At 43.2% G+C, this 26481-nt stretch overlaps 2 protein-coding genes across 5 annotated transcripts in view; one reads left to right on the top strand and one right to left on the bottom strand.

The window, feature by feature from the left end:
- Positions 1-26481, top strand: part of LOC119456114 (uncharacterized) — a 99796-nt gene that overhangs the window by 40581 nt on the left and 32734 nt on the right. The window contains exon 1 of one of the 2 annotated variants that reach the window (XM_037717718.1): positions 22157-22244. The exons of the other annotated variant lie outside the window; for it this stretch is intronic. The gene's annotated coding sequence lies outside the window, so the exon portion shown is untranslated. Of the gene's footprint in view, positions 1-22156; positions 22245-26481 lie in introns of those variants that run through there. 2 annotated transcript variants of the gene reach the window in all.
- Positions 993-25185, bottom strand: LOC119456112 (ATP-binding cassette sub-family G member 1-like). Of its 3 annotated transcripts, XM_037717715.2 has the most exons (13): positions 24838-25185; positions 22108-22263; positions 21242-21359; positions 17810-17996; positions 16773-16918; positions 14544-14667; positions 13894-14008; positions 12305-12450; positions 10615-10716; positions 9812-9980; positions 9593-9693; positions 6973-7128; positions 993-1372 (listed from the first exon to the last, which is right to left on the bottom strand). In XM_037717715.2, exons 2-13 carry the CDS (start codon positions 22253-22255, stop codon positions 1025-1027), a joined length of 1860 nt encoding a protein of 619 aa, XP_037573643.1. In that variant the 5' UTR covers positions 22256-22263; positions 24838-25185; the 3' UTR covers positions 993-1024. The 3 variants fall into 3 exon arrangements, with proteins under 3 accessions (XP_037573643.1, XP_049525507.1, XP_049525506.1); XM_049669550.1 differs by lacking the exons at positions 21242-21359; positions 24838-25185 and having other exon boundaries at positions 22108-22223; XM_049669549.1 differs by lacking the exons at positions 21242-21359; positions 22108-22263; positions 24838-25185 and adding an exon at positions 19626-19951.

Here is a 26481-nt window from a genome sequence, read left to right as displayed (position 1 = left end):
CGCTACGTTGCCGTGCTTCTCCAAAGCGCGACGAACAACCGTGTACGACAGAAAACTGAACAATTTGGCGGGGATTCATGGCACGGGAACGGAGGCGTGCAAAACACGAACATAAGGATAACGAGGACAGCCCGCATTTGTGTTGTCCTTCACGTTTTTCTTGTGTCCGTGTTTCGCACGGCTGCCCTTTTTTCATGCATGCCACGAAACTAGCACGAATGCCAATATCCTTGCTCGTGAACGCTTTTCGCCGTAACGTTGAAGAAACAGGAAATGAAAAAAAAAATAAAAGAATAGGAAAAGACATGCTGGCCCTGCTGGCGCGTCGATTATGGTAGCGTTCGCATTATTCGTACATTATGTCTCCTATGTGCGCGTATACTCAGTTCTAAGAGTTATCCCCTGTACTGTTGGTTCTTGTGAAAAAGCACCGCAAAGCTCAGTGCTCTCCAGAAAAAGTAAAGTACAGCACCGTCAGGAGGTTGGCTATCGCTGTTTTTTTTTTTTTTTCGAAAATAGAGTAATTTCTAAAGGTTGCAGCGTTTCCATGGAAGACTTAATGTGGGCATGCTCATTTTGTCCATGCTTTCTTTTTCTCATCACACAACTTCTGCAAACTAATTTCAATAGTAGTCTTATCTGCAATGCAGGTAATCGAATCATAATAAATGGGCTTTATTTGGGGAGAAAATGTTTTCGTTTGCGACGAATGAACTTCCTTCCTTTATAGCATAAGAAACCATGTCACAAGTGTGTTTCCACAGCCTTACACCTAAGTGTTTACTAAGTTGCCTTATCAATGAGAGGTGTTATTTCTGTTCTGTTATCATCGCTTACAAGTTGCCCTCTTATCACGAGGTGTCATGTGGCCGGCGGATTCCGCCTTCAGTGAGCCTTACAGCCTTGTATCAACCGAGAACCCTTTTATGTCTTTTTTTGCGCTTCTATGTCATCGTGCTCTTTTTTTCTTGTAAAAAAAAAAAAAAAAAAAAAAAAACACAGGCGGTAAGTCCAAGCGTCCGCATTATCGCTTCCGTCGCAAGCGCCACTTGAGCACGAAGAAAGCGATGGTCTTGAGCAAAAGGTCCATGCCCAGCAGTATAGCGAACTTGATCGAGAGGTAGGCGTGCTGCGCGTCCAATTTGTCCAGGATTTCGCGCGGGTCGCTCAAAAAGCAGAAACTGTCTTCGTCGCAGTCGAGCTCTTCGCGCCCGTGCCCGTATATGGCATGCAGTATTCCTTGGTGGGCGTGGTAAACGTGCGACGTGTACGTGATCCAGGCGAAGGCCGGGTGCAGGTGGCGCACCTGGACGAAGTAGCCGCAGAAGAGAAACGATGGCGCCGCCGCCGGCAGGGCCACGAAGAGAGCAGTCTGCAGGAAACCAGTGCCAGCATGGGGGGGGTCAGGCGTGTAGAATCGTAGTGCACAGCAATTTTAAGCGAGGCGTGTAGGAGCAGAAGCGCTAAATGATTTACAGCTTGCGGCTGCACGATTACAAATAGAGGGGTGAGGTCGATTAGCTGCCATCTTTATGCTGGGACTGAATCTCTTTCTAATAAAAGCAGCCCCAAAATAACGGTAACATAGGGCATATAAGTACACAGGACAGCTGTCTTGTGTAGTCGTTGCTTTTGCGCTGCTTTTACTATGAATATCAACCAAGTCGCCAAATTTTACTCTATTGCAAATATCTTTGCTTTATTTTAAAAGCAGGTGTTTTTTTTTTGCCTTTCTCGATGGTGTTGTTTTAATAGTGCTTTGTTAGTTCATTATAGATTATTTTTACAGTGCTTCATAATTTTACTTCACTTTTTTTTTTGCTCAGCTAATATTGTGGGACAGCGGTCCACTTCCGTAGCCTAACTCCCCATATTTCTTGCCTATAAAGAAGAATAAGAACTTATGAATTTCCACTACGACGTACACAATATGTGTTTATTAGTGAACCAAATTCATTTTCTGAGAACACGTGGCCATGGTTACATATCTAACAGGTTGTATTTGTGCAGGCGCAATTAGCACCTCTAAATGTTCGCATTAAGAAAATCATTCCGTTTGATAGGTCCCCTTTGTCACTCAAAATTGAGTTTGCACACATTTTTCCCAATAGCGCAAAACTGCTGCTCCCAACATATTTGAATGCCCTTTTGCAAGTCTATTTGGCCCATTTCCCCAATAAATGTAATAGCGACTGATGCTTCCTCGTGTGAAGAGAAGGCAGACGTGGGAATATACTCATCATCCCTCGATTGGTCTTTTTCACCTGGCCTGCCAGATTACACAACAATTTTTCAGGTCGCACTTCTGGCAACAGTTCTTGCGTTGCGAAAGTTACCACTACATGTTACAAATGATGTTATCGTCAAAGATGCCCTTTCTGTATGCAGCGTGCTTAACGCGTCTATAGATTCGACAGCTTTGAACACGTTTTATACATTAGCTCCGCCACACTTAAGGTTAGTTCATTTGTAATGGATACCAGGCCACCGAGACATTCATCTTAATGCAATAGCCGATTCTTTAGCACAAGCTTCTTTAAAGGTCCTGATATCTGTGCTGCCGGCAACTGCGCATATTACTGCAGCCCGATATACGCAGTTCTCTTTGACCGAAGACAAGAAAAGCCTCTCATTAGCAAAATCTACAGACTTTACAAATCTAAACTATTCTTGGAACCGACAGTGGTCCCCTAACCGGCAATTCGAAGTACCATATGCAAGGCTGCGTCGCCGTATTCCACAACCTAATTATTACTTGCACAGATGTGGTCTGGCGGTATCCCCTTTATGCTACTTCTGCAATGAACCGGAATCCACCGATCATTTTATTATCATGTCGGCGGTTTTCTAATAATCGAAAACGGTGTTTGGAAATTCCACTTCGAAATCTAGGACTGCCGTTATGCAGTTCTGTTATACCCTCACTTGGAACCGCGGTATTGGGATATAGCCACAGGAGCGTTTGCCGTGCCATTTATAATTTTTTCTGCGACACAGAAAGATTGCCTTATTAATATTTCCCCCATTTTCCATGATTGATGTATTTCTCCTTCAAAAAGTTATGAATTTAGAAAATTCAAAAATAACACAAATTCACACTTATAATATTAATATTATTATACAAAATTTACGTCTATCCTTTACTGTATTTATTTTGTTATTACGTTCATATCCCTATTCCTAGCTACGCAAGGCGGACTAACTTAGTATAGACTACTTTATTTCTTTTACTATCGGTTCATTTCTCATCTTAAACTCATGTTTTTTTTATTTTTATTACTTAATTGTTCCTTAAATATTTTTTTATTTTCAATCATATTACCATCCGGTTCGTGGCCTATCCCCCACAGTGGGTTTGCGCCATTGATTCAGGCATCATCGTCATCATCATAAGAGCCGCGTAACAATGCGTATTCTGCGATTAAACTTTCGCCAAGGATAGGCTATAGAGCTGTCACAATGGTTATTCAGTCCATGTGAATAGCGTTCAATTGAAGGCTTACAATCGTTTACATGTATTAACCTGGTGAAGAGCGGTGCTACGCCTACTTTTCTTACAGTTGAAAACGTACAAGGGCATATTGTTGTCCTCTAAAAGCATCGCCCATTTATATTAGAGTGTCATACTTCCCAACTTACACTTGCTGCATAGAAAATTGGCGCTGATGTGTATATTTATATTTGAGCAGCGCCTTGGCTAAACGAATAACCTGTGTATCACAATAGGACATACTGATGTGCATTTGAATTTTCTTACCTACGTTTACTTGCCTGAAGGAATAAATGTTTTTCGTGGCAAATATTAAGAATGTTATGCGACTCTTGAAGGTAGCCTCATGTCGGCTTTATAGACCCTTTTCACGTGGATACCGTAGACTCCACCATGTTTGATCACGTGGTGACGTGTGCATTGCTTGCCTCAACTGCCTCCGTTGTCTCCGTGTTTACTATAAATGTATGACGCCACTGCTGCTCAGCAGACTGCTGTTTCGGCTGCTATCGTAGATGGTGACTGGGTGGACGACACGAACCTTTGACCACAGCTTCAGAGGACATGTAAGCGCTTTCGGAGCTCATTACACCTTGACCAAACAGTGCGAGCACGCTGCTTGTACTAGAAGCGGGGCTAGAATTATATTACAAGCTGTCCAGACTTTGCGATTCTGAATTAAATCAGGATCAGTGTCCTTTGCTCTTCGTTTTTTATGTGCTAATCACTTTGAAGCAGCAGCTTGTAAGGTTTGTGACTCACTAACCTTCCTCGGTGAAGTCACTACCTGATTGTTTTTTTCCCTGCTCGCGGGTGTGCTCAGTTGCGATAGATTTGTTCTTCCCGTGACCTAAGGCTTGGAACGTAGATGTTCTGTACTTTGTAATAACTTATATCAAAGGCGTATTAGCGCTAGTCACTCGCTTACTCTGTGGAACGTCATGTTCAGCTCCGAGCGTTCGTGTGTTGTCGGTGAAGTAGCCGTCACCTATCCTTCGGCGCATTGATTCAAGAGTATGCCCATTCACTCATACTTGGTACGTGCGCGACAGAGTGGGCGTAAGTTTGAGTGTGAGTTGGGTTGGATGCGCGTAGATAACGAGCGAGAAACGTACTATGCCAGGAAGCGAGTGAGTGTGAGTTGGGTTGGATGCGTGTAGATAACGAGCGAGAAACGTACTATGCCACTTTGTAACGATTGGTACTCACTCATGCCGACGTTCCGGTGTTGAAGTCCTTTCTTTGGAGGTTAGTGATACAACGTTGGCGGATGAGTTAACTTCTTTAATCCTCATAGAAAGGCACTGCATCGCGAAGGGCGGCCGGTCCGTGAACTTGGCCACACAGATTAATTCCGTTCCTTAATAAGCCAGTAACTATTTATGCAGTCAACTACTGCACACATTTTGACTCTACCGCTCCAGATTTTGCAGCACGAATAAGGCACAGCTGCGTTAGCGAACACCCAGTCGTATTTCCGACAGTCGACCAGCATAGTAGCAGGGCAGAAGTGGTAAGAGGCTACTTGCAGCGTGTCGCCGAAAGCGCCATCTCGTTCCTCTAAGCTAACTGCTCCGCGAAATGGGTCTATATTTACATGCGCAACGCTGTTATGCTTTTTCCTGTTCTTTTGTTTTAGCTTTCAGCACTTCAAAATGCTTAAGTTAACCAATTGTCCTACTCATTAATATCCGAACATGTAATTCTCAAATTATTTGTTGTCTCAAAGCGGTTGTCAATTGTACATTCCCGTGAACTATGCTCGATATATGCACTCGCCGTTCAGAAGGCCAAGAAAGGAAATTGTATTGTTTAGCCACGAAGTGTCATCTGCGCAAATTTTCTACTGCTGGATATGAGGCTAGCACTATGGAGCTGCGAACGAGTGCAGGCAGCTGGGGGAACGTGCAACACGTGTTCGTACTTATTCACAGTGGTCAGGGACCCTCAACGCCAGGGAGTACTTCAACTAACGTTTAAACTGCACCGCATGCTAAAAGCGGCTTCATGACATTTTTAAAAGAAAGCGAACTCAACTCAGCGCTCTATAGTAGCAGTTGCCAGGTGCACGTTACGTGCTATAGTACGCAGGACATGTTTGCAGACTGCACCTGCACATAGTTCGAACGTGTTTTACCTTCGACACCTGTACACGCGTTTCCTTTCTTTCCCTCTCCTTCGCCACGAGTGCTGCTGCGTAGGAGAATTGGTAACTCATACTGTGCAAACGATGTGCTAGAACACATGGACTGAGTGAGACACACAGATACTCCCGTATATGCCCTAGTGTACGTTCCAGAATACACGGGGAACACCCCCGTATTCTCAATCAATCATCGACTCGAAGCTTTTCCTCCACTCCACCGAGTAACCACCAAGTGGAGCACAGCGCCGCCCCTTGACCGATGAAGACACTACACGTCTCAAGAATCACCATGGACAATCATAAAGCACAAGTGACCACTTCTGTCTAGGGTTGACGCTGCTATCTACTTTCTTGAGTCGAGGTGGAGTGTTCAGTGGAGGAGCGTTCTAGAAAACTCACCCGATTTTCTGCTCTCTTGACGAAAGGGGTCAGTCATTGTCTTCTAGAACACCCTTGCATTGCTCTCCTTTTCTCACTCCCCTTAGCTTGAGCTCCTCCAGGGGACCTCTCAGTATGTCTTATTTAAGCACTTTACGATTAGATTACGCCATTACTTTATCGAGTGACTACGACAGCAGGCCGGCACAACAAAATTTACTGGTCGTCTTAGCTACCAATTGCCGAAACCAGGGACATTATCTTAGTCTAATAATCCTCTTTCGCAACCCTCGAGGAATTTGTAGCATGCCCAGCGGAACAATACTCTTCACTCACTTCACGGCACATGCCTGTGAATTTAGCCCGCCAGGTGCGTGTTGACAGACATACGAAGCCTCGATTTCTAGCTGTGCGATTGCATAATATTTTAATTTCATTGGCTGCATTACAGGACAAACAATGGGGTAAGGAAAATTTAAAGGCTCAATGTGAGCTTGGCTAGGGCATTTTGAAGCGAAGCTGCGTATGAGAACAGGAAAGTATTTCCCTCAAAACTTGACAGCTACACCTTTTTTTTAACGAAAAAAGGCGAATTCATGCCAAGAGGCTCGAACGGAACAGTTTCATAAAAAACCGTGCATTCCTGCGTGTGACGTTTGTACTCATCTTACGTCCGTCATGAATCACTGACCGGAAGGTGTTCAATTTCGTCGTTCTTTATTTTCATCAATCCCCGCATCGCACTCCGCTTACACGTTCGTGTCCTTGAGGGAAGAACGCAAGCAGCGAGCGCGGAAAACGTTTCGAGTTTTAGGCTTACGATCGGAGAGAGAGAGATAAGTTACAGTCCGGATTCGAGGCAGCCACTGCCTTTCGCCTGCAAGCGTGCGCAGCGCGCCTGCACAGCTGCGTCTACACTGTGCTGCTGCGTGCTCGAGAGGGTATATCTGTTAATCACCTGCATGCTGCTGGCGGCTGAGACGACAAGCGCGATGGCTTGGCTCGTGGCGCATGTCTGCACGGCTAGCAGGACGACGGCGGCGATGCGATGGAAATCCGGCGGCTGGGCGGTGGACCAATGCAGGATGCACATCATGATCAAGGGCCCGCCAACCTGTGTAGAAAAGAAAAGAAGCGCGAAAAAAAAAGTCATGCACCGACCTAAAATAGTGAACGTTTCCTGAAAGGTTGTGAAGTATGCGCCAATGCTGCAGGTCATTGTGCAATCCCAACGGGAAATTGAAAAACGTAACGTAACAAAATTTTGCCTGTAGTCAGAGAGAGTACCGTCGTATTTTATGTTAAGCTAGAATGTTTGCATCGTGGCGGATAAGATATGAACAAGAAAATGAGCAGACACCACTTCAGCAATTTCTCTAGTCTTCAACACATTTATCGCGACAGCAGCAGGCCATCACAGCGGGCACCATTCTTGGAAACTTTTGACATGGACACATCCTCCATTTTTTCTGCAGTATACTACCTGTAGCGGTCCCTGAAATACATGTGCGCAGACGCAACCTATACCAGAGTTTGTATTGTACCCACCGCTTGCACAAATTACCAAGCGCGAACGTTGCCTGTATATGGGCAATTCGGGGTTCCTTAATATGCACTCAGAACACGCTGCACGAGTGTTTTTGTACGAGTGAAGCTTCCCTGGTGCAATCTTTTTTTTCCCCTCTCAACAAAGCCCTCTCTATCCTAGTTATTGCAACTTATGGGTTAAACCTGACCCCCTTTCGTTATGACATCGCGGCTGCCCTAAATGACGGATGTTCATTTGGAGCCACTAAGCAAATTTATTGTCCACTGAATTTCAAAACAACGCTCTCTTTGACTCGTACACACTTCTATACTGGTAACCAAGTGTATAGTAAATAAGAGTATCTGTGACCTATTCGGGCAGCCAGTGTCTATCATTCCGCACTTATATTGATCACAACCTTTTTTTCAAGCTGTAAAATTGAGTGCAGCAATGTACGTGGCACGTGTGGCCATACATGGGAGAACGTAGAACACGCTCTGTTAGTCTGTCTTAAATTCGAACACCAAATATGAGCTTTGAAGGCAATGTTTGACCTTTGATCATCGTCCTTTCAGCATAGAAATGTTGCTTGGAACAAAGATAGCGCATCGTTACAACGATCCGCTCTGAAAGCTTTAATACCCTCTAACAGTCCCACGTGCGACGCATGCAACTATGATGAGACGCTCACACACTTTATCTGTGCCTTCCCGCGCTATAGTGGCAAGAGTCAAGTGATGTGATAGTGATTGACCAATTAGACAATGGTCCACTATCCTGGTACTGGCCTAGAACTAAATGTTCTAGGCCAGTACTCCCAAAGAAACTACGAGCAGAAGGCTTTATTCGCGCTATCAAGGTTCCCGTGGTTTACGGGCCTTCATGATAGAGTTTAAGAACGCCGTCCGCTACCGCTCTATAGCGGACGCGGCTTGTTGGTGCTCGTCTCTCTTTCTCTCTATCTCGCTCCTTCTGCTCTCTTTCTTTTTTTATGCTCCCGCCCCTTCCCCTCCTGCAAGGTAGCCAACCGTAACTACCTAACCTCCCTGCCTTTCTATGCATCATTTCTCCATCTCTTTACTGAAAGTGGCATTGTATCTATGTATTAGAACTTTTTATGTCCTAGTGTGTTATCATGTCGCAGTATTCTGTGTGGGTTATAGATTAATTTCTGCTCTGTTTTTCGTCTCTATATTGACTGTTGTTGTTTAAGCATGCTTACAAAATGTGCGTTATTGCCGGACCGTTCATTTGTTTTTCATATCAGCTCCTGTTATCATCCTTTCCTGATTAGACCATCTATTGTTTTTGGAGGAGCCGACCTCACAACAGTTGCCAACATTTCCAATGTCATCATCCCCCATTGTGACCCTCTTTCTTCCCTTCTTAACCTTCCCTTACGTAGAGTAGCTGGCCAGATGCTCCATTTTCCGGCCGACCTCTCTACATTTTCCAATCATTAAACTACTTCTTCTTTCCAATGTCATCATAATAAATCACTCACACCCATATACACAGTCTGCCTCACTAGACGCGCCTATAGCAACGGACACTCAAGGTTGCTTTACATAAATATATTCGCTATGAGTCTAAGCCCACGCGATTCACAATTATGAGGATCGCCTATAAGGAGCCATCACGCTCGAATAAAAAGCACTCCTTAGCAAGAACATCCATGACCCAAGTCGGACACCAATAGCTGAATCTGTGCGCATCTTCTTTGGTTGATGCAGTTTAAGTATAGTTTAACCATTAGAAGTTGTGCTCATTATCAAATGTTCGCTGTCGAAGTTGCCACAGAAGTTTCAGTTCTGCGAATCGGGCCATGTATGTTAGGGTAGAGAAATAACCGCGAATAAAAAAATATTACGTGTTCCCTCTCCGACTTTGTCACATTGCCCTGCTTTCCTGGCCTCAGCGGTCAGTTGGTCAGCTTGAGTGTTTCAATGCAAGCTTTGAACTTAGAATTTATACATTGTAAGGAATAGTCATAGAGTGTCTTTGAAGACGTGAAAATATAAAACTCAGCATATTTTGGTCATGTTCTTACCGTGAAAGGCACCTCAGTGATGATTCTAGCGACGTAGTACATGCTTGGACTGTACCAACAGTTCCGATGTTCCCTCAGCAAGACACTGAGCTCTGTAGGGACTAAATGGAATGAAATACGCGAAGAACATGTTTTATAATAAAGTGTGTTAGAATATTCAAAACATTAACGACAAAACACTATGCCACGAAGATCAGACCACGAGGCGTGTATACTTACATATCAATACGGTCGGCATGATGGATTGGAAAAGGATGATTGCCAGAGCTACGACAAACATGGCGGCGTTATTCATTACGCGGGTGGCTCTGTTCCCGATGCCGTAGTACATCATGGTTAGGAGAGCAGAAAAGAACAAGTACGCTAAGATGCGAAGCTGTGACGCAACCTAGTGTAGAAAAAAAAAGAAAACAGGTGTTAGTATTTACATGGCTGTCAAAGTGTTGTCCGCTAAGCTTCCTACAAGTGTACATGGATATAAACCCCGAGACTTTAGTCTTCTGGATGGTATTTTGTATTTGCCGAACATATAAGGCACAGCTCTGAAGATATTAAAAAGAAAATGCCGCTATTTTGTGGGTCGCATCTGTGTAGTCCATGTTAAAGTGTAATGCGCAATGTGCATAATGTGTGGTCTCATATTTTTATGGCCTTCAGTGCCATGGTAGCTTCGACATTTCTACACGTAAATATCTTAACAATATTTCACGCTTTTCTATGCGAGCTTTCTTAGTACGAGTGGGGGCTTAGAGAGCTGGCGTGAATAGCTCTCACACCTCTTAAAATAATTTTTACTAGCCAGTCTAAGGGCTTTTACTTATTTGTTTTATATATTTTTTCTTCAGTTAAAATGTTTTCCTTGTCGTCTGTGTCCTTGCTATACAAGGTTTTTTGGCTCGCAAATTACTCATATCGTGGAAATTAATAAATAAAACAACAGTGTTAATGCTCACTGCGATAACTATATACATCAAATTCTAATGACTATAAAATATACATACTGTGTCAATTGTTAAACTTACCTTATTTCTGATTAAGCAATAGAAGCACCGTTTCAAGAGTACGCCGAACTGCAGAAAAGCGCTTGCATTTATTTTGTACATGTCCCGTTCTTTTTGCTTTTCCTGAAACAATAACGATTTTCAATGAGAACCAATTTTGCTTTTTAAACAGCCTTGTAACAATAATTGTATTAAGAACACCTCCATAGAAACCCAATTCTACTATTATTAGCCAAGTGGTCTTCTACGGCAATAGCACTTGAATAGGTTGTTATAAGACACAGGCGCAACATGTACAATTGCGTTCAGTTCGAGCTGCAACACGGTGACTGGGGTCGATGGGTCCCGAAAAATGCACGGAAGCACAGGTACATGCAAAATTGGAGAACTAAACAGAGATTGAAATACTGGTGTTTATTAAACCAAATTTCTTTATTTTATGTTTGTGCCGTCATGCAGTCTTAGAGCCCCTTTGACCACGGACACCATGTTACCGCTCAGATTGAACGCGACCATACCTTAACTGTAGTACCATTTCTTTCTTAATGTTACTAAGAAACGTCACTAGGTTTACAACCTAAGCTTTAGTAACCAAAATTGGAGAAAATATACCTCTCCTGGGTATTTATTGCTTTCTAAGCTTACTTCTAGAGCACATCACCCATCATGGAAGGTTTTGCGTTTGATTCCGCGCTGTGGTGTGTCCTTTCTTTCTCCATCTTCCGTCTCCTTCGTTTATTGCAAATATCAAAAAATAATTGTGATTCATGTATATTTATTTGCACAGAGCGACCATTTGGCACAACGCGCAGATTCGCAACTGAATACCGAGTCTACGAGTTCCTTAATATTTGGTAGGGCATTCCACGGTTTACAATATATTTGAAATCATCGGGCCCAATTTTCGGACAGAAGTGCCACACGATAAGTACTGTGCGTGCTAATGTGGAAAGCAGAATGTGCCGGGAAGTGATATCCTCCAACTTTCTTGTCCTCCCCCCCCCCCCCCCCCAAAAAAAAAAAAAAAACAAAAAACAAAAAACAACAACATAGAGCTCGAACCCCAACGTTGTTGACAATAATTATTCTAGCCATATTTTGATGAGAACGGCGACGCAACATACTTTAGGTTTTGACATAACCAACCACGAAATAATTCTTGTGATGAGATTAGCACGTACATTGCGGAAAAGTGCATCGACACTTTAAGCGAACGACGCCATGGCATTTCAGAAATTGAGATTTTGTGCCAAAAGGTCGTAATGCAGGAAGGTTACGTATCGCTTCTTACCGTCCCGCGTATACTTTAAAGCTCACTGAAATGATAGTACATGAGAGTGATTGAGTGAGCGCACCCAATTATGAAGCCATCATTTTACCTAGCATCGAGCCCAGGAGCAAATAACGTGCAGCAGAACCAGGCAAGCCCAAGGACGGAGCAGGTGTTTCAGAACTTCTTGAGCTTTGTACAGTATTAGAAAAAAAACTTAACGCATTACGATGGATTGGGTGCCATGCTATAATAAGGATTATTACGTTACCTTATTAGAGAGAGTGAGAGAGAGAGAGAGAGAGAGAGAGGGAAAGGTAAAGGAAAGACAGGGAGGTTAACCAGAGATTATCTCCGGTTGGCTACGCTGTACCGGGACTACGGTACCATTAATAGTTACCAGCTTGTCAGCAGCTATCAACTGCAGTTTAACCGACTTACCGCTTCTGTCATCACTCTTCCGCCATACTGTGTAAGTTGCGGATGGTCAAAGCCGTTGTTGCCGTTGTCAATAAGGATGCCAGGTTTAAAGGACCTTGCTAGTTGTTTGCTAAGCTCCCCGTGCTCTCCGGACGCTATCTCTGTAACTTAATAGAAAAAAGAAACATTGTTCACGAGTTTCACTTATTTGTAAGAATAAGCCTAAAGAGACATTAAAAGGAAACACTAAATTAATTTGAACTGATAAAGTATATTTTTCAAAGCTGAAAGTTCGTTAATTTTGCGCTAGAGGTTGATTACTAGAACAGGAAATAAAGATCAAACTTCTATAAATTGAATTTTACACCACTGCCACCGCACCAGTGAACGTTAGTATGACGTCATGGATTTCAAGATATCTTTTTTTTGTATTCGGGCCTTCGTGGGTACAGTAAAAGTTATTCAAACTTGCCAAGTTCAGTCTTCGGCTCTTTTTCAATGCAACGTAGTGAATCTTCAAAAATAAAAAATAATTAAGGCAGAGCGGACGCCTAAAATATCCATGACGTCGTGGTGAACTGACGAGGGGATTGCAAGGCGGGCATCGCCCCTTGTCATTTATTTTTGCATCTGTTCTGGATTATCGAGCCTCTTCTCTCGGTAACAGTGGCTGTATTGGTATTTCAGATTTGTAATTTATTAAGACAGCCTAATATTTTTTCTCTTTAGTCTCTCTTTAGCAAACAATTCTGCAATGGTGCCGTGCACCATGTACTACATGCGCACAAAAAAGTGAATCAGACAGTGCCAGACTTTGTTGTTATTGGTTATACGAGCAAGCAAATCAAACTACGCCTAATACAACTATGCTTCCAAACAAATATAAGCCGAGTATGAGAGTCATGTTTGTCATTACAAATCATTAGAACACGAAAAGTTATGTTTTTATGTTACGAAACATTGTCGTGCTTTCATTGTACTGCATTGTTGAATTTTGCGTAGCAAAAGAACTTAAAGCCCCAGGTGGTCCAAATTTCTGGTGTCCCCCACTACGGCGTGCCTCATAATCAGATCGTGGTTTTGGCACGTAAAATCTCATATTAATTTTTTTTATTTTGAAAAGAACTTAAGAAATAAAGGGGAAAAATCTTTGATGTTTACGCACATGTAGAAGTGGGATGGAAATAAATCACGAAGGAAGTGCACAGAAGGAAGTACACAGTTTATATTCTGCCGGTCAACAGAAAAACTAGTATTTTTGACAAAGTTGCACATATCAAAAGCGAAAAGAAAGCTTGGCCAACACACCACCGCGGAATGTGCAGGAAGCTACTTAGAGAAAGAAGCAGTCGCAGTACAGGGCACAATCATAATGCTTCCGAACCTTTTCTATGGGCTGCATTATGAACTAATGAAGGTTTGCTGTCGTGTTTGTTTGTTTCTGAGGTTTTATTTTTCATTGCGGACGTACTTCTTGCGTCGAAGAGGATAGACTTGAGCACTGCATATATGTGCGCCCTTTTCACACTTGACACAGAGTGTTCGATAAAGTGCGAGCAAATCTCTACAAAGCAGTTAGAGACTTTTGTGCTGTGAGAAGTATGACTCACTGAAATCGGATGGATTATGATGTATCGGACAGTGGAGATTCTGAGCGGCCAGAAACGGAAGTAATTTGTCGACGGGACCATTGTAAATGCACATTCCTTCCGAGATCATGTACAGCTGAAAGGTGAACGTGCGTTGTTACTGAGTCGGCCTTTTCCATGACTATATGACATGAGGCGCCTATGAGCATGCGCAGATGTAATTACATTTTAAAAGTTATGTGCAATAACCGCATTAAACACACGCCAGTATAGAGCGCAAGAGCGCGGGCAAATTTTTTATGGTCAGGGTCCTTCGCCTTGAAATGCTTACGTTTGCTCGTTACACCAAGTGGCTGATTCCAGTAATGTTAGACGACATTGTTGGACCGTTAGCAACGAACATTTGACTATCTATTGCCTCACCTGGCTAGGGTGATAGAACAACCAAGCCCTAATTGAATCAATAATTCACTTTTTTGTTTAGCTCAAGAACTAGTGAAACTGAACGTTTGTTCTTTAAGGTCAGAGCTATATACTGCCTCTTCCCTTCTCAGCTACCTGTAATCAATGTCATCTTACATCATGGCAGCTCATACAGTGTCCCTGCCTCATTACTTTTGTTTTGCGAGTGAATCCTGTTCTCTACCGTTAACCTAATTGCAACCACTTGCCTTGTCAAAATGAGAAAACAGTGTTGCGCTGGGGTTGTGAATCGAACACAACACGGTGTGCCCGCATGCGGCTAATGACCGCAGCACCAGAATGCACCTCAGTGCCGAGCTGCTGTCCAGGCCACTGAAAATATGAATAGGAAAATGGTTGTTTTGCAGGTTGATCTTGCTACAGCACTTTCTGTACAAGTAATGATGTAGGGTTTCAAAAATTGCAACCTACAATAAAAGCATTCAGTATCAATACCAGATGAATGTTGATGTAATAGACCGAACAGCTGGACGGATCACTAAGAAGCTTTTCAAAAGAGAGTTTGACGAGTACATTAGTATGCGTCTCTGGGTCTTGAATAAGAGTTACGTTGGAGACAATTAAAATAACAGTGGCGTGATACAGCGCTAAGTATTTGTAGACATTGACAAGAAATATAAACGGGATAAACAAACGACTACATAGGCAAGAGGCCGGACGTTGTCGTCTGTGCTAAAACTATGTTGCTCTGTATCGCTTACTTTTCTAACGGAGAAAACACGCGTAATATATTCCAGCATTTTTTGTTCGATGCGGTCATCAAACATAAACGAAACGTTATCGCTGACTTAGACTGAGCCAGTCAGCTGGAGAAATTAGCTAGTATGAAACCAACAGGAGATGGCTTTAACATCCTAAATGTTTCGTGGAGATGGCTGCAAATGTTTTTGCAATCACGTACCTGACACCCGCATCTCTACTCACAATATGAAAAGAAGGAATAAAAAAGATCTAGAACAGAACTAATCTTGCTACGACTGTAGACGGTAATGCGAATAGCATTCGAGCAATATAGCGACAGACCGCATTCCGGAAGTCGCGTATATTTAATACTCGTAGTGGTGATTCTGAGACATTAGTTGCTTCGGCTATGTTTGGTTAGCAGCGCGACAGCCGACGTATAGGAAGTGGAGAAGGGACAGGAAAGAGCGCCATTTCTCTCTTTCCTGTCCCTTCCCTACTTCCTACATCGGTAGTCGTGCCGTTAACCAAAGATCCAACATCATCAACATGTCAGTTCGTTCGCCCTTGGGAGTTGCATTTCGGCTATATGCCACATGCTCCGATATCGTCCAACTTTTGATATGGCACTCGCTTGCCAAGGCCGCCCATGAGCTTGTCGGTATGACGACGACTGTATAACGGGCACCCAGAAGGAATAAATGGAATGACGAAAAAGGAATGGCTATTGATGGAACGACAAAAGTGGTGTAACGACAACGGCATGACGACGGCATGACGATAATCGGTGACGTCACTGAAGTGATGATAATGATAAAGCGACAGCTGTGACGACAAAGGCACGAAGACGTTTGTCTGACGCCAATGGCGCGATGAGGACGGCATTACTTAGAGTCGGATGACAAAGCTGGAATAACAACGATGCAACGACCACGAAGCCATCATGACCCCGAACACATACCTAGCAGACCAAGCAGTTAGACAACTTGGACTACTGGGTCGGTTTAAGAGGCTAGACAGACATACAGATAGATTCAAAACGACTGAAGTAGGTGAAGAATATTCTCATTAAAACGAGGAAACCGTTTAATAAATATTTACACTTTCGTCTGTGAACGAGGCTCCATGTCGTTACAGACCCTTAGCACTAACTCTAGAACTACCAGCATTATGAAAGCACATGCTGCTCGAAATTTCTGTATTTTATCCGCATCGGCTCTCCAAAGGTTCTTACACGCTTGCGGTAATGTGACCATATTGAACCCCGGACTTCTCAGCGAATGAGTTTTCAGAATAAAATGTGACCTATAGCCTCCATTGTCTCAACAATCAAAATGTTTAAAGGCGTATTACCAGCCTCTAGGGTATAATACGGTAGATTTTGTGTCGTACAACAATACTTTTGTGTCACTGCATGGTGCTGAACCGAAGGTGAAGACAACTGTAATCATGTTTTCGATGATTTATTGAAGCTCACTAAGCTTGATTGAACGCTTTTGGTGAAAATACGCAATGGTGCTGGTAGTGAACAGGTATACTAGTTCAATTAAACGGCTGCGCTTGACATATATTTTTATTCGACAGAAAACAAGGTCTTAGATAGCAGACGCGAAAGCTATTGCGTACTACGAGTGTCTTAGCCTGTGTTTTTGCTCGCGCAGTTGATACAGAAATACGAATTAGCGTTGTATGTCGTCGAGATGCTCGACTTATTGTCATGCTTGATGCAGACTCACCTGGTGGGCTCGTCCAGGAAGATGACGGGAGGGTTGCTAATAAGCTCTTGCGATATAGCGAGTCTTTTTCTTTGGCCTCCAGAGAGATAGCCGGCCCTTGTATTTTGGCACTCTGTCAGGCCCCACCGGTGGACGGCGTCATCAACCTTCGCTTGGCGCGAAAAGCAATAAACACGATATGTTGCATGTCAAATCTCTATCACCTTGACCTCGCCGACTAGATTGTTGTGGTGTTCTTTTATATAACCTACAAAAGTGTTACTGTGAATTTTTGTTTTAAAAACAGTATTTTAGATCGTTGAAGTCAGAAGTATTTCATTTACAATTCAAGCCTTCGGAGTGTACCTAGAAAGCAAGTGTTACAAATGCTTGCTTACAACTAAATTTTATGCAAATAGCGTAACCTAAATAACTAGATGGTAATATCATATATACTCGACTAAGGGCCACGCTCATGTAAACGCCGCACTCCCCATTCAGCAGACCAATATCTGAGGAAAGGAAAACGTTGAAATAAAGAATTCGAAGACTGAAAACGTCGCGGCTTGTGCGCATGCTCTCGGCTTCTGAGCGCGTGGCGTGCGTGGTCTTCAGACATGCTTTGACGTCACAGGCTTTGACGCCACAGTTATATCTAACGCCATGAAGGGCACTGAGGACAATGCATCCATGAGTGTGGTACCGAACTGAATCTGAGCAGTGGTGAAAGCGACAGTAGGGAGGCCTATAGATTGGCAGCAGCTGCGTTGTGTGCTTGCGTGAAAAACTATATGCGTTATGAAAACAATAGCGTTCGCTACTTTTGCACAAAGAAATTAAGGGTAATAAACAGGGCAGAAAATTACACCGTAATGACCCACTCCCGTGTAAGAGCAGCACTTCGTCAAGATTGTGAAAAAAAAGTGGCTCTTACACCAGTATATAAGATATATGCTGTTACGATACGCCATTACTATCATTTGCATAGGCAGGGACAACCAAGTGATCACCAGGGCACTAAAATGGCGAACTATGTTACAGAAAACATCATAACTTACTATTCCGCGTCTAGTCGAGCTGCTCATCGATGGAGTTCGTAGCTGGACACTCATGCTTAGGGCTTCGCGTACAGTCAGCTCTGGCAGGATGCAATCATCTTGCATGACGTAGCAGCTCTGCATATTAAAGAGCTTTGTGTCCCTCACGCAGCCGTTGACTTGCACTTCGCCCTCATAACCTGTGTCGCTGCATTTCAAAAAGAAAAGACGGGAAACTCACTGTCTTCTCACTTCTATCCTCGCACTTCAATCACTGCAATGTAATAATTTTTTATTATTTATTTACAAATAATGCAGACATTAAAAAGTCCAAGCACGAAAGGCAAAAGAAAAGGGAACTTAAAATGGAATGATTTCGCACAAAGAAAAATAAAAGCTGGAAAAAGCTTTACAAACAGTTTATATCACTAATTTATACAATCACATTTAATCGCAACATAAGTTCTGTAATGCTATTGGAAATTTATGGCAAGTATGCCATTTTCTGGTAATTTCTTCTAGTCTCAAGTTATTCTAGCTTATGTAAGAATAGTCTAATGCATTAGTTGCGGCGAATAAGTTGTCAACATGTACTGCGATTATGACGCGTTTTAAGTGTGGCTAGTGGGTTTGCATAAGGTAAGGCGAAGTTCCCAACTTCTAATTGACTAAAGAGTGTAAAAAAAGTTTAATCGGGCTCCTTTTCGTCTTTCTTTAAGGCATTTAATTTGATTGATTAGCTGACATCAGAGTAAACGGGAAAACAGTTTTCTTGTATTTACGAATCTGTCAGGCAGGCTGAGCACAGTTGGTTAGATTTTGCAGCTAACCTCCACGCCTTTTCCGTATAACTTCTCTCTGTCAGCACAATCATCTTTAACAAATTATTAAAAGGATCAAAAAGCATTGGTGCCGACGACAATACTGATACAATTATAGCACATAGCACCGGAGTTAATGAAGTTCATCGTAACAAGGGATTGCCAGGCTAATGCTTTTCGCCGGCCATCGACAATAATACTGCTGTGAAATTTGTTCTTTCGTCTGGAGCCATGCCAAGCTCTATATTGTCTTCTCGTTTATACCTGCAGGTTAAAGTTAGACAAAGATAAATCGATCTGTCACACCTCAGATAATAATAATAATAAAATAATGTCCAGTCATTAGTTAAGATCTGTGGCCAAATGTTGCCGAAGATGACGCCGAAGAGTATGCTGGGTTTAGAAGCAGTGCTTAAACAGCGACATGCGGACGCTCATCGCTTCCGCCGGGCTACTCAGTGGGGAGGCTACTCGTCTAAATATCTCTATGGAAAGGTGCAGAAAACTTGTGCTAATTTTGCGTAGCAGCTGTGATTGGGTGAACGGTATGTTTTCATGCATTCTGCTAAGTTACATCAAGACACGAATGTCGGGATCGGCATTGGCCACTGCATTGCCACTGGCAAGCACTTCCGTGTGAGTGAACCTACGTACAATTATTATTATTATTATTATTATTATTATTATTATTATTATTATTATTATTATTATTATTATTATTATTATTATTATTATTATTCGACTTCAATACTTGTATACATTTGACAGGAAAGCGAAAACGAGTAGCAGGCTGGCAACTGCCACCGGAAGGGGCAGAATGCCTGTCTACTGTTTAGAAAAGTGGAGGAGACAGAAAAATAGAAAAGGAAGATGGGAAAAGAAGAGAAGGAAAGAGGAAAGAAAGAGCAAGGTGACAAATCTCAAATGATAAAGTGGAACACAGAGTACAGTTTTCACACAGTAGGGCCGGTCACTGCAGGTCACGCTACTAAAGAATGTTGCAAAGAAGAAATGACCTCTGAGTTACAAACCCAAACCTAAATTAGTTAATTCTAGAAAAAATAAGGAGAGCGCGATGAACCTGATTGCGTCGAGACGCACAACCACAGGGGCACAAACATTCGTCGAGTGTCGTACACCGCAGGTCAAGGAGATGATAGTCCCTCACTAGCGACATGCGCTGCGCACTGAAAGCGGGACACTCCAATATCAGGTGCCGGAGTGTCTCGCACCAACAGAAAGTGTTACACGATGGACTGTCAACACGTCCTTGCCCGTATAAACGTTCGCACACGCTCACACAGACAGCTCTTAGCTTGAGCATAGTTACGCCTAGCGCGACGAGGCGAGCCTCGACCGCGAGCGCGGGGCGGGACGTAGACGCCCTTCGCTTCCAAAACTTATACCTGCTTGTTTATCAAACGGTGAGTCACAAGAACCACTGCTTTTGTTCGGTGAGTGACAGAGACGAACATTGGCGCAGGCCCAGGAAACAACTCGTGCGCGTCGCACAGAGGAACCGTATCATGTGACCGCGTCAGCGCAGTCCTCTCTACTCCGACTGAGCTATTGGCCGCTAACATCTCTTCCTGTACCCCTAGCGAGGTTGTACGGTGTCATTAGTCGTTTGCTAGAGCCAGATAATGTTCCTAAGGTTTACCGCACTCATTTGTCGCGCGGAAATAAGTGTGTGGGCCAAACCGCCCACTGTTCGAATGTACGCTTGAGAGTACACTTTATTTTGTCATTGAAAGGAGCCAAACTTGCAAACTTGGTGATTTATTGCGCTCGCCTTCCTGTGCTCAAATATACGAAGGTGTTAATAAAACACAGGCGCTCACAGGGAACGTTGCTGAGGCATTTCACATACCGTACTTGTCAGAAATGTGTCAGTGCTACTTACATATCAATCTGCAAGAGTGGTTTTGATCTTCAATTTTCTACTGATTATCTTGCTTTGTTATTTAATGTATTTTTTGTTCTTCTTTGTTTATGTTTTTCTGCAGTGTTTGCGCGCAGCGAAAATCATGTGACCATGGCTCGAATAAGAGTGGTGTTGTTTACTTTAGTTGAAGTTGCAGTTTGGAGTGCGCATTTTTGTGTCTCTTTTTTTCCTTATCTCGTGTTTTTTATTTACCATTTTTAATTAAGCACGAATGCCAACTTGAGCAATACTCTACCGTAATACATCCTAACCAGCATGCATATATCGACATTTGTACCTGTAGCGAACACGATTTGTAACTCCCCTGTTAATGAAACTATATTTTCATCTATACTTCTATGTTTGCTCTGCTGCTTGTCGAAACTGGACAACGCCAAATATATATCACTAAGAATAGAGAAAATGTCACAGAAATATTACTCTAGAGCTTTTAGCTACAGAGAAATGGAATTTGAAGTGCATGTATAACTACACTTCGACAGTGTTCTAAGCCTAATGCGGTGAGCTTTTCCCGCTCACAGCACCAACACAGACGATACCACAAGAGTCGCAGCCTAAGCAGTATATCATGAATAGGAAATGCACATTCCGAGCATTTGTTACGCTCAGGGTCAGTTCACTTGTATTTCCATGCGTTTGTAATTTGCTGGGTGCACGTGTTCTTAACTGGTGAAAACGAGAACTCACTAATGTCCCGACAGGATGTTCATGAGTGTCGTTTTCCCTGCACCGGAGGGCCCCATAATCGCAGTCAGCGTACCCGGAGCACACCTTCCATACATGTGATTGATAAGCACTTTCTTGCCTAAAACAGAAAAAAAAAACAGTCATGTGAAGTTGGTGGGGCTCAATGACAGATTGAACTCGTCAAGAAAAGGAAAACATCGACTGCTCGGAAGACAGTGAAAAAAGAACACAAGTTGCCTGGCGTCTCTTCCATCTTTGTTCACGCTTTCTCTTTGTAAATACGCCATGAAAATGGTTTTATCCACGTAGAAATATACCTGATATGTATCAAAGGGACTAGGAAGCTTTTGTCTGGCGTAGATTATAATGATATCAGAGAATGTGCTGCTAAAACTGGACTCCATACGAATTATACAGTGTCATTAAGTCAGTTTTGGTACGGTGAAAATCATTATTGCGCCGGTCAAGGAAACGAAAATGCACGCTATAAGTTATCACCGTTACGAAAACTACGGTGGAGAGCAGCTTTCGTTGAATGAGTACATCAGGTGCTCAGAGCTGAGAAGTTGCAGTTTTCTTGTAAAAACAATAAGTTATTCGGTGAAAATACATACGAAGTTTGTAACTTAATTGCTTATATCTAATGAATCGTGGCCTTTGCAAAATCACTGCTCGGTATGCCCCTGAACGTCATCTTTCTCGTATTTATTTTATTATTAAAGATTATTTTCTTTGAATTAAATTTGTTGCTACTCTTCAATATTTCAGGACATTAAACTACAGCTATATCTGAGACTGCACTCTCCAAGAAAGACCTTAGACCTAGTAAGGACGAATGCATATGTGTTTGCTTTTCTGGCGCTTACGTTTCTCGACTGGCACTTCATATTTGATGTTCTTCCATTCTAGAGACACAGCATTGCAGCTTCGTGGGCGCAGAGCTTCGCTGTCTCCGCAGTAAGAGTCAAGGCTGACAAAACCATTGGTGCTGCTTCGATCGAAGGTGATTGTCATTCTGGGATCTGCACATAAAACAACGTTCAAAGTACAGCCGTAATGACGATTTGATTTTTGTACAATTGATGAGCAAGTTATTAGCGATATCATTAAACATACTTCACTGAAGAGTATATCACGTTGTCGGGTCTGACTGAGAAACATTATTGCAGGTTTTGAGGGATTCGTAGTTTTTATCAGCGTAAGCAGTAATAAGGTCAAATACAGGCTTACATTTGTTACAGGCGCAGCAGCGTTAATAGAACAAAACTCAGTTTCACAGGCTCCACAACTCTGAAATTGCTGCAGAATATTCTTGACAAAAGAAGATTTATTCCTGTAAAGTTTCATCTAGATGCGTCTTGTAGCATTAAAAAGACGCACTGTTGAATACTTTAAAGAGATCAAAAGGACGATTAACCGTCCTAATCCGTTTCACACGTTTCAATTCTGACATGTTTCTCCTAACATGCGTAAAACACTGTACAAATTGGTTTGCGCGAACATGGATAAGGGTGTCAATGACTGTAGTCGACATTTCGAATGGTTGTTTGGATGGGACGTATTAGAGCGACACACGCACACGCACACACACTCAAACACACACTGAAAGCATGTCCACTGATAATTGTTTAGGTCGTTGATCCTGTTGACGTCAGATTTGAAAATATTTTGACAATCAGGCCCGCCAACATCGCTTCATGCTGTCGAGTGACTGGATGGTTACTAGCACTGGCGCCGCGTCAATAGAGCGTTGTACTCTGACAGCGTTTGTAAGAATTCCATGTAGGTGAACAAATCATAGTGCATTGGATCGGCAACGCGAACAGCACACAATACTCCGAAAACATGGATTTTGCAACATAAATATTTCGATAAAATATATCTTGCTTGAAATACTACTGCGTAAATTATGAGATTAATGAGCCTGTGCGCTTTTTACATCGCTTGACGGCAGCGTTTGTCAACTTATGCACTAACGACCAGTAACAGGTACTGTTCAAGGCAACTTACTCACGGTGGTCACATTACGCTCTGAGCTATCAGAAGGCCGGGTCTGTTATTTTGTTGACTTCTGGCGCTTTTGCACCACCTGATAAAGCAGGCCTCCACCATCCTGCAACGATGGAGGGCCACTTGTTTGAAGTTAACTGTATTGTATACGTTGAAGCTATGCTTAGAATTCGCTTCTGTTCACTGGAATTGTCAAATTCGGCGTCTCCACCTTACATAACGGTTGCTTGAAAACACGTCTTCACGTCGACAGAAAGCTGCTTTCTTTTCATTGCACTTTGTCAGAGACCTATGGAACATGACACCGGCACCACAGTTACTGAATAATTCATCCTGTAAATTTCGCAGTGATCGTTGTTATCGTTATATTTTGCGAAAGATGGCCAAAATATCAAAACGAGAACGACGGCTACTATTACTCAAGATAAAAAGTCAGCTGTTACATTTGTTTGTGAAAATGTGCAAGTATGTAACGGTGATTAAAATGTAGATTCAGGCTTGAACATGTTTTCTCTATTTTTATCTTCTATAGCGCAATTATACCGATCATATTATTTTAAAAATCTCTCAATGTTCTTTTTTTCTTACTATTACCACGTAACAGTCACAGAATATGTTCCATGTTAACCACTGCAAATTTAGCAATTCATATGAGTTGGCTGGGTGCCATTCGACTCGCATTAACAGCACGTGTGTACAAAGGGATGTGGTTGTCTTGACTTAATGTCCCGCCTTTTATGACCAACTGTAGCCGAAGGCTCCGGGCCAGTTTGGAGTTCGAGGCATTAATAATTGCATAGAGATATTTGTGCATGTATTGTGTTGACTTACCGACAGGGTATAGTAATTCAGCACTTCATAAGCTTTTTATAAAATGCATACATTGATCACATTGCAGAAACAATGTAGTTGAGCGCTCAGACTTCTTTTTAATATGATTATTTGTGATGACTGGCTCGCATTCGAAAGTTCTCTTTACGAAGTGACATTTTTTTTGCCGATACTAAGGGCCGAGAGTTGGGGGGTGCAACTATAGTGAGCTGAGTGACCTCCCGCCAATTTTTATTTCCGCGAGCACTCGCGTAGCTTGCATAAGCGCCTGTTGTGAACCTTTGTATATCTGGTCTAGCGTCATATGAGCTTTGAGCTATTTTAATTATGTCATCTGGATAAACGCATGGACACGTGCTTCCAGACAAATAAGGGTACGCTATTACGTATTTTCGTATAATCCCGTTCTTTGAGCAAAATATAAAAATTTTGCAATATCACACCAAAATTTACCAAATGTTTTGCCATCCAAAGGAATAGAGTAACAAGATTTGCTAAATAGGAGAAAAAAATTTACTTCGCTACAGCGAACGTAAATTTCCTCAAATTTTTCTGCGTGATAAGAAAAGCGGGTTTATATCTTTTTTGTTAAAGTAGAAAAAGAAAGGACGCTTTGTTCATAAAGACGACCTTTCTTCAATTCTGGAGGAACTGCGAAAAATGTAATTTTGTTGACTATAGTCAGTCGCACACGTGAGCTCAAACTGGGTGCAAAAAAAAAAAAAAAAGAAAGAAACAGCGATGATTAAGCTTACCCGTGGATATCCGTTGTTCAAACCGGAGCCCTGGAAACCAACTCAAATCACTAGGAATTTCAGAACTAGACCGCCGCTTTAAGGGAACTGCCAGTTTTCAAGGGGGCACGGGCGTTCGCAAGGCTTTCCTCAGCATCACCGACAAAGCTGCGGGGAGCTCTGGCACGCTGACGGCGTCATCGCCTCCCTCTTCCACTTTATTTCGTTTCTTCGCAAGAGCAATTGTTTGCTTTCCGACGGGCTCAACTGACTGCGAAGGCCGGAGCACAACGGAAGAAGGCGAGCGAGTTACCGTACCCGGAGAGGGAGGGGGCGCTGAAGCAACAGAGATGATAGAAGCGACTTCGCACAGCTGCTGGTCCGGAGGCGAACAACGAAAGAAACACTAGCGGTGTGCGGGCGTCCCGGATGACGCAGAGAGCCTCCGAGGTCTCGACGTCGGTGGCGGGGTCCCTTGTCGGCAGCTGTAACAACACAATTAGAGCCCCGTCTGCTCGCAGCTGCGCCGTCAGTGTAGCGCGGGAAGTCCGAAAGCGGTGGAACTTCAGGCAGCGCTACCGCTCAAGAGCTTCATTTGTCATTTGTGGAGATCACGAGGGCGACAATTATAATAAATGGACGTTGTCATCTCGAAAGGGGCTCTACGGAGATTTAAAAGGTCTCTGGGCGCCCCTTGTCCAATCACAGGCAAAATTTTGGTAAAGCAGCCACCGCGGTAGTAGGAGGCCGACAATAGCTGCTGGTGAAATAGGTACTAGCGTGCTACCGACCAGGTGTTCGGCCAATACGGGAGGAACTCAACGTTTAGGAAGGACACCCACCTGATGGGAGATTGCCGGCATGGGACCGGCAGGAATCCTTCCTTTTCTTCTTTTTTTCTTGTCAGACAACACCAGCAGATATTCCTGCATTGGATTCTGATGTGAGAGCGTTGATAACTTCATGGTTAAAGAAATCCTTTGGCGCGCGGCGCTAGACGAAGCCAGGGTACGAACGACCACCCAAAGCCATGGACTGCGGAGGTACCTGTGAGAACCTATGAACCACTTGACAGCAGTATCACGTCTCGAGTAGCCAGTTCTCGGGCTTTAACTGTTCGAAACTGCTATATAACAAGTCCAAAGCGGGGTTTACGAGGCATCTTCCAAACGGACATCCCAGAAGGAAAGCCGGGCGCACCAGGCCAGCGTCACTCCTGTATCCGTTTTTAGCGGCTGAATCTCTGGAGGCGGGTTTCGAACGAACCACTTTATGCCACCGAGGTGGACGCCCTAACCGCTAGACCGCGGCTGCGGTCCTAAATAGTCCGGCTTATCCCAAATAGGGCACGAAAATTGTTACCTTGAAGTATTTGTGCCTGAAAGGAATTGTTACCCCTTGTACAGAGCCTGGACTGAGCCTTGTCAATAAGCGTATGCAGCAAAGGTGGTTCAATTATACGTTATTATTAGCTGTCCCCGTTTCCAACCCTTCTATTTTAATATAGTAGCAAAAGATTAGTAGACTCCCAGGTAGATAATAAAGGTTTCTCAAAGACTTCCTGGCGTGCGACCCGCTTCGGCCATGTCTACGTTCGCACCGGCCTCTCGTTGTCGGTGTTCCAAGCGCTTGCGTATCAATGTTACTTACCTTCCACTCTCGCGC

Source organism: Dermacentor silvarum, chromosome 6 (genome assembly GCF_013339745.2).
Source record: "Dermacentor silvarum isolate Dsil-2018 chromosome 6, BIME_Dsil_1.4, whole genome shotgun sequence".
NCBI lineage: Eukaryota > Metazoa > Arthropoda > Arachnida > Ixodida > Ixodidae > Dermacentor > Dermacentor silvarum.
The sequence above is the reverse complement of the archived record's forward strand: the minus strand, read 5'-3'. Positions and strand labels throughout refer to the sequence as shown.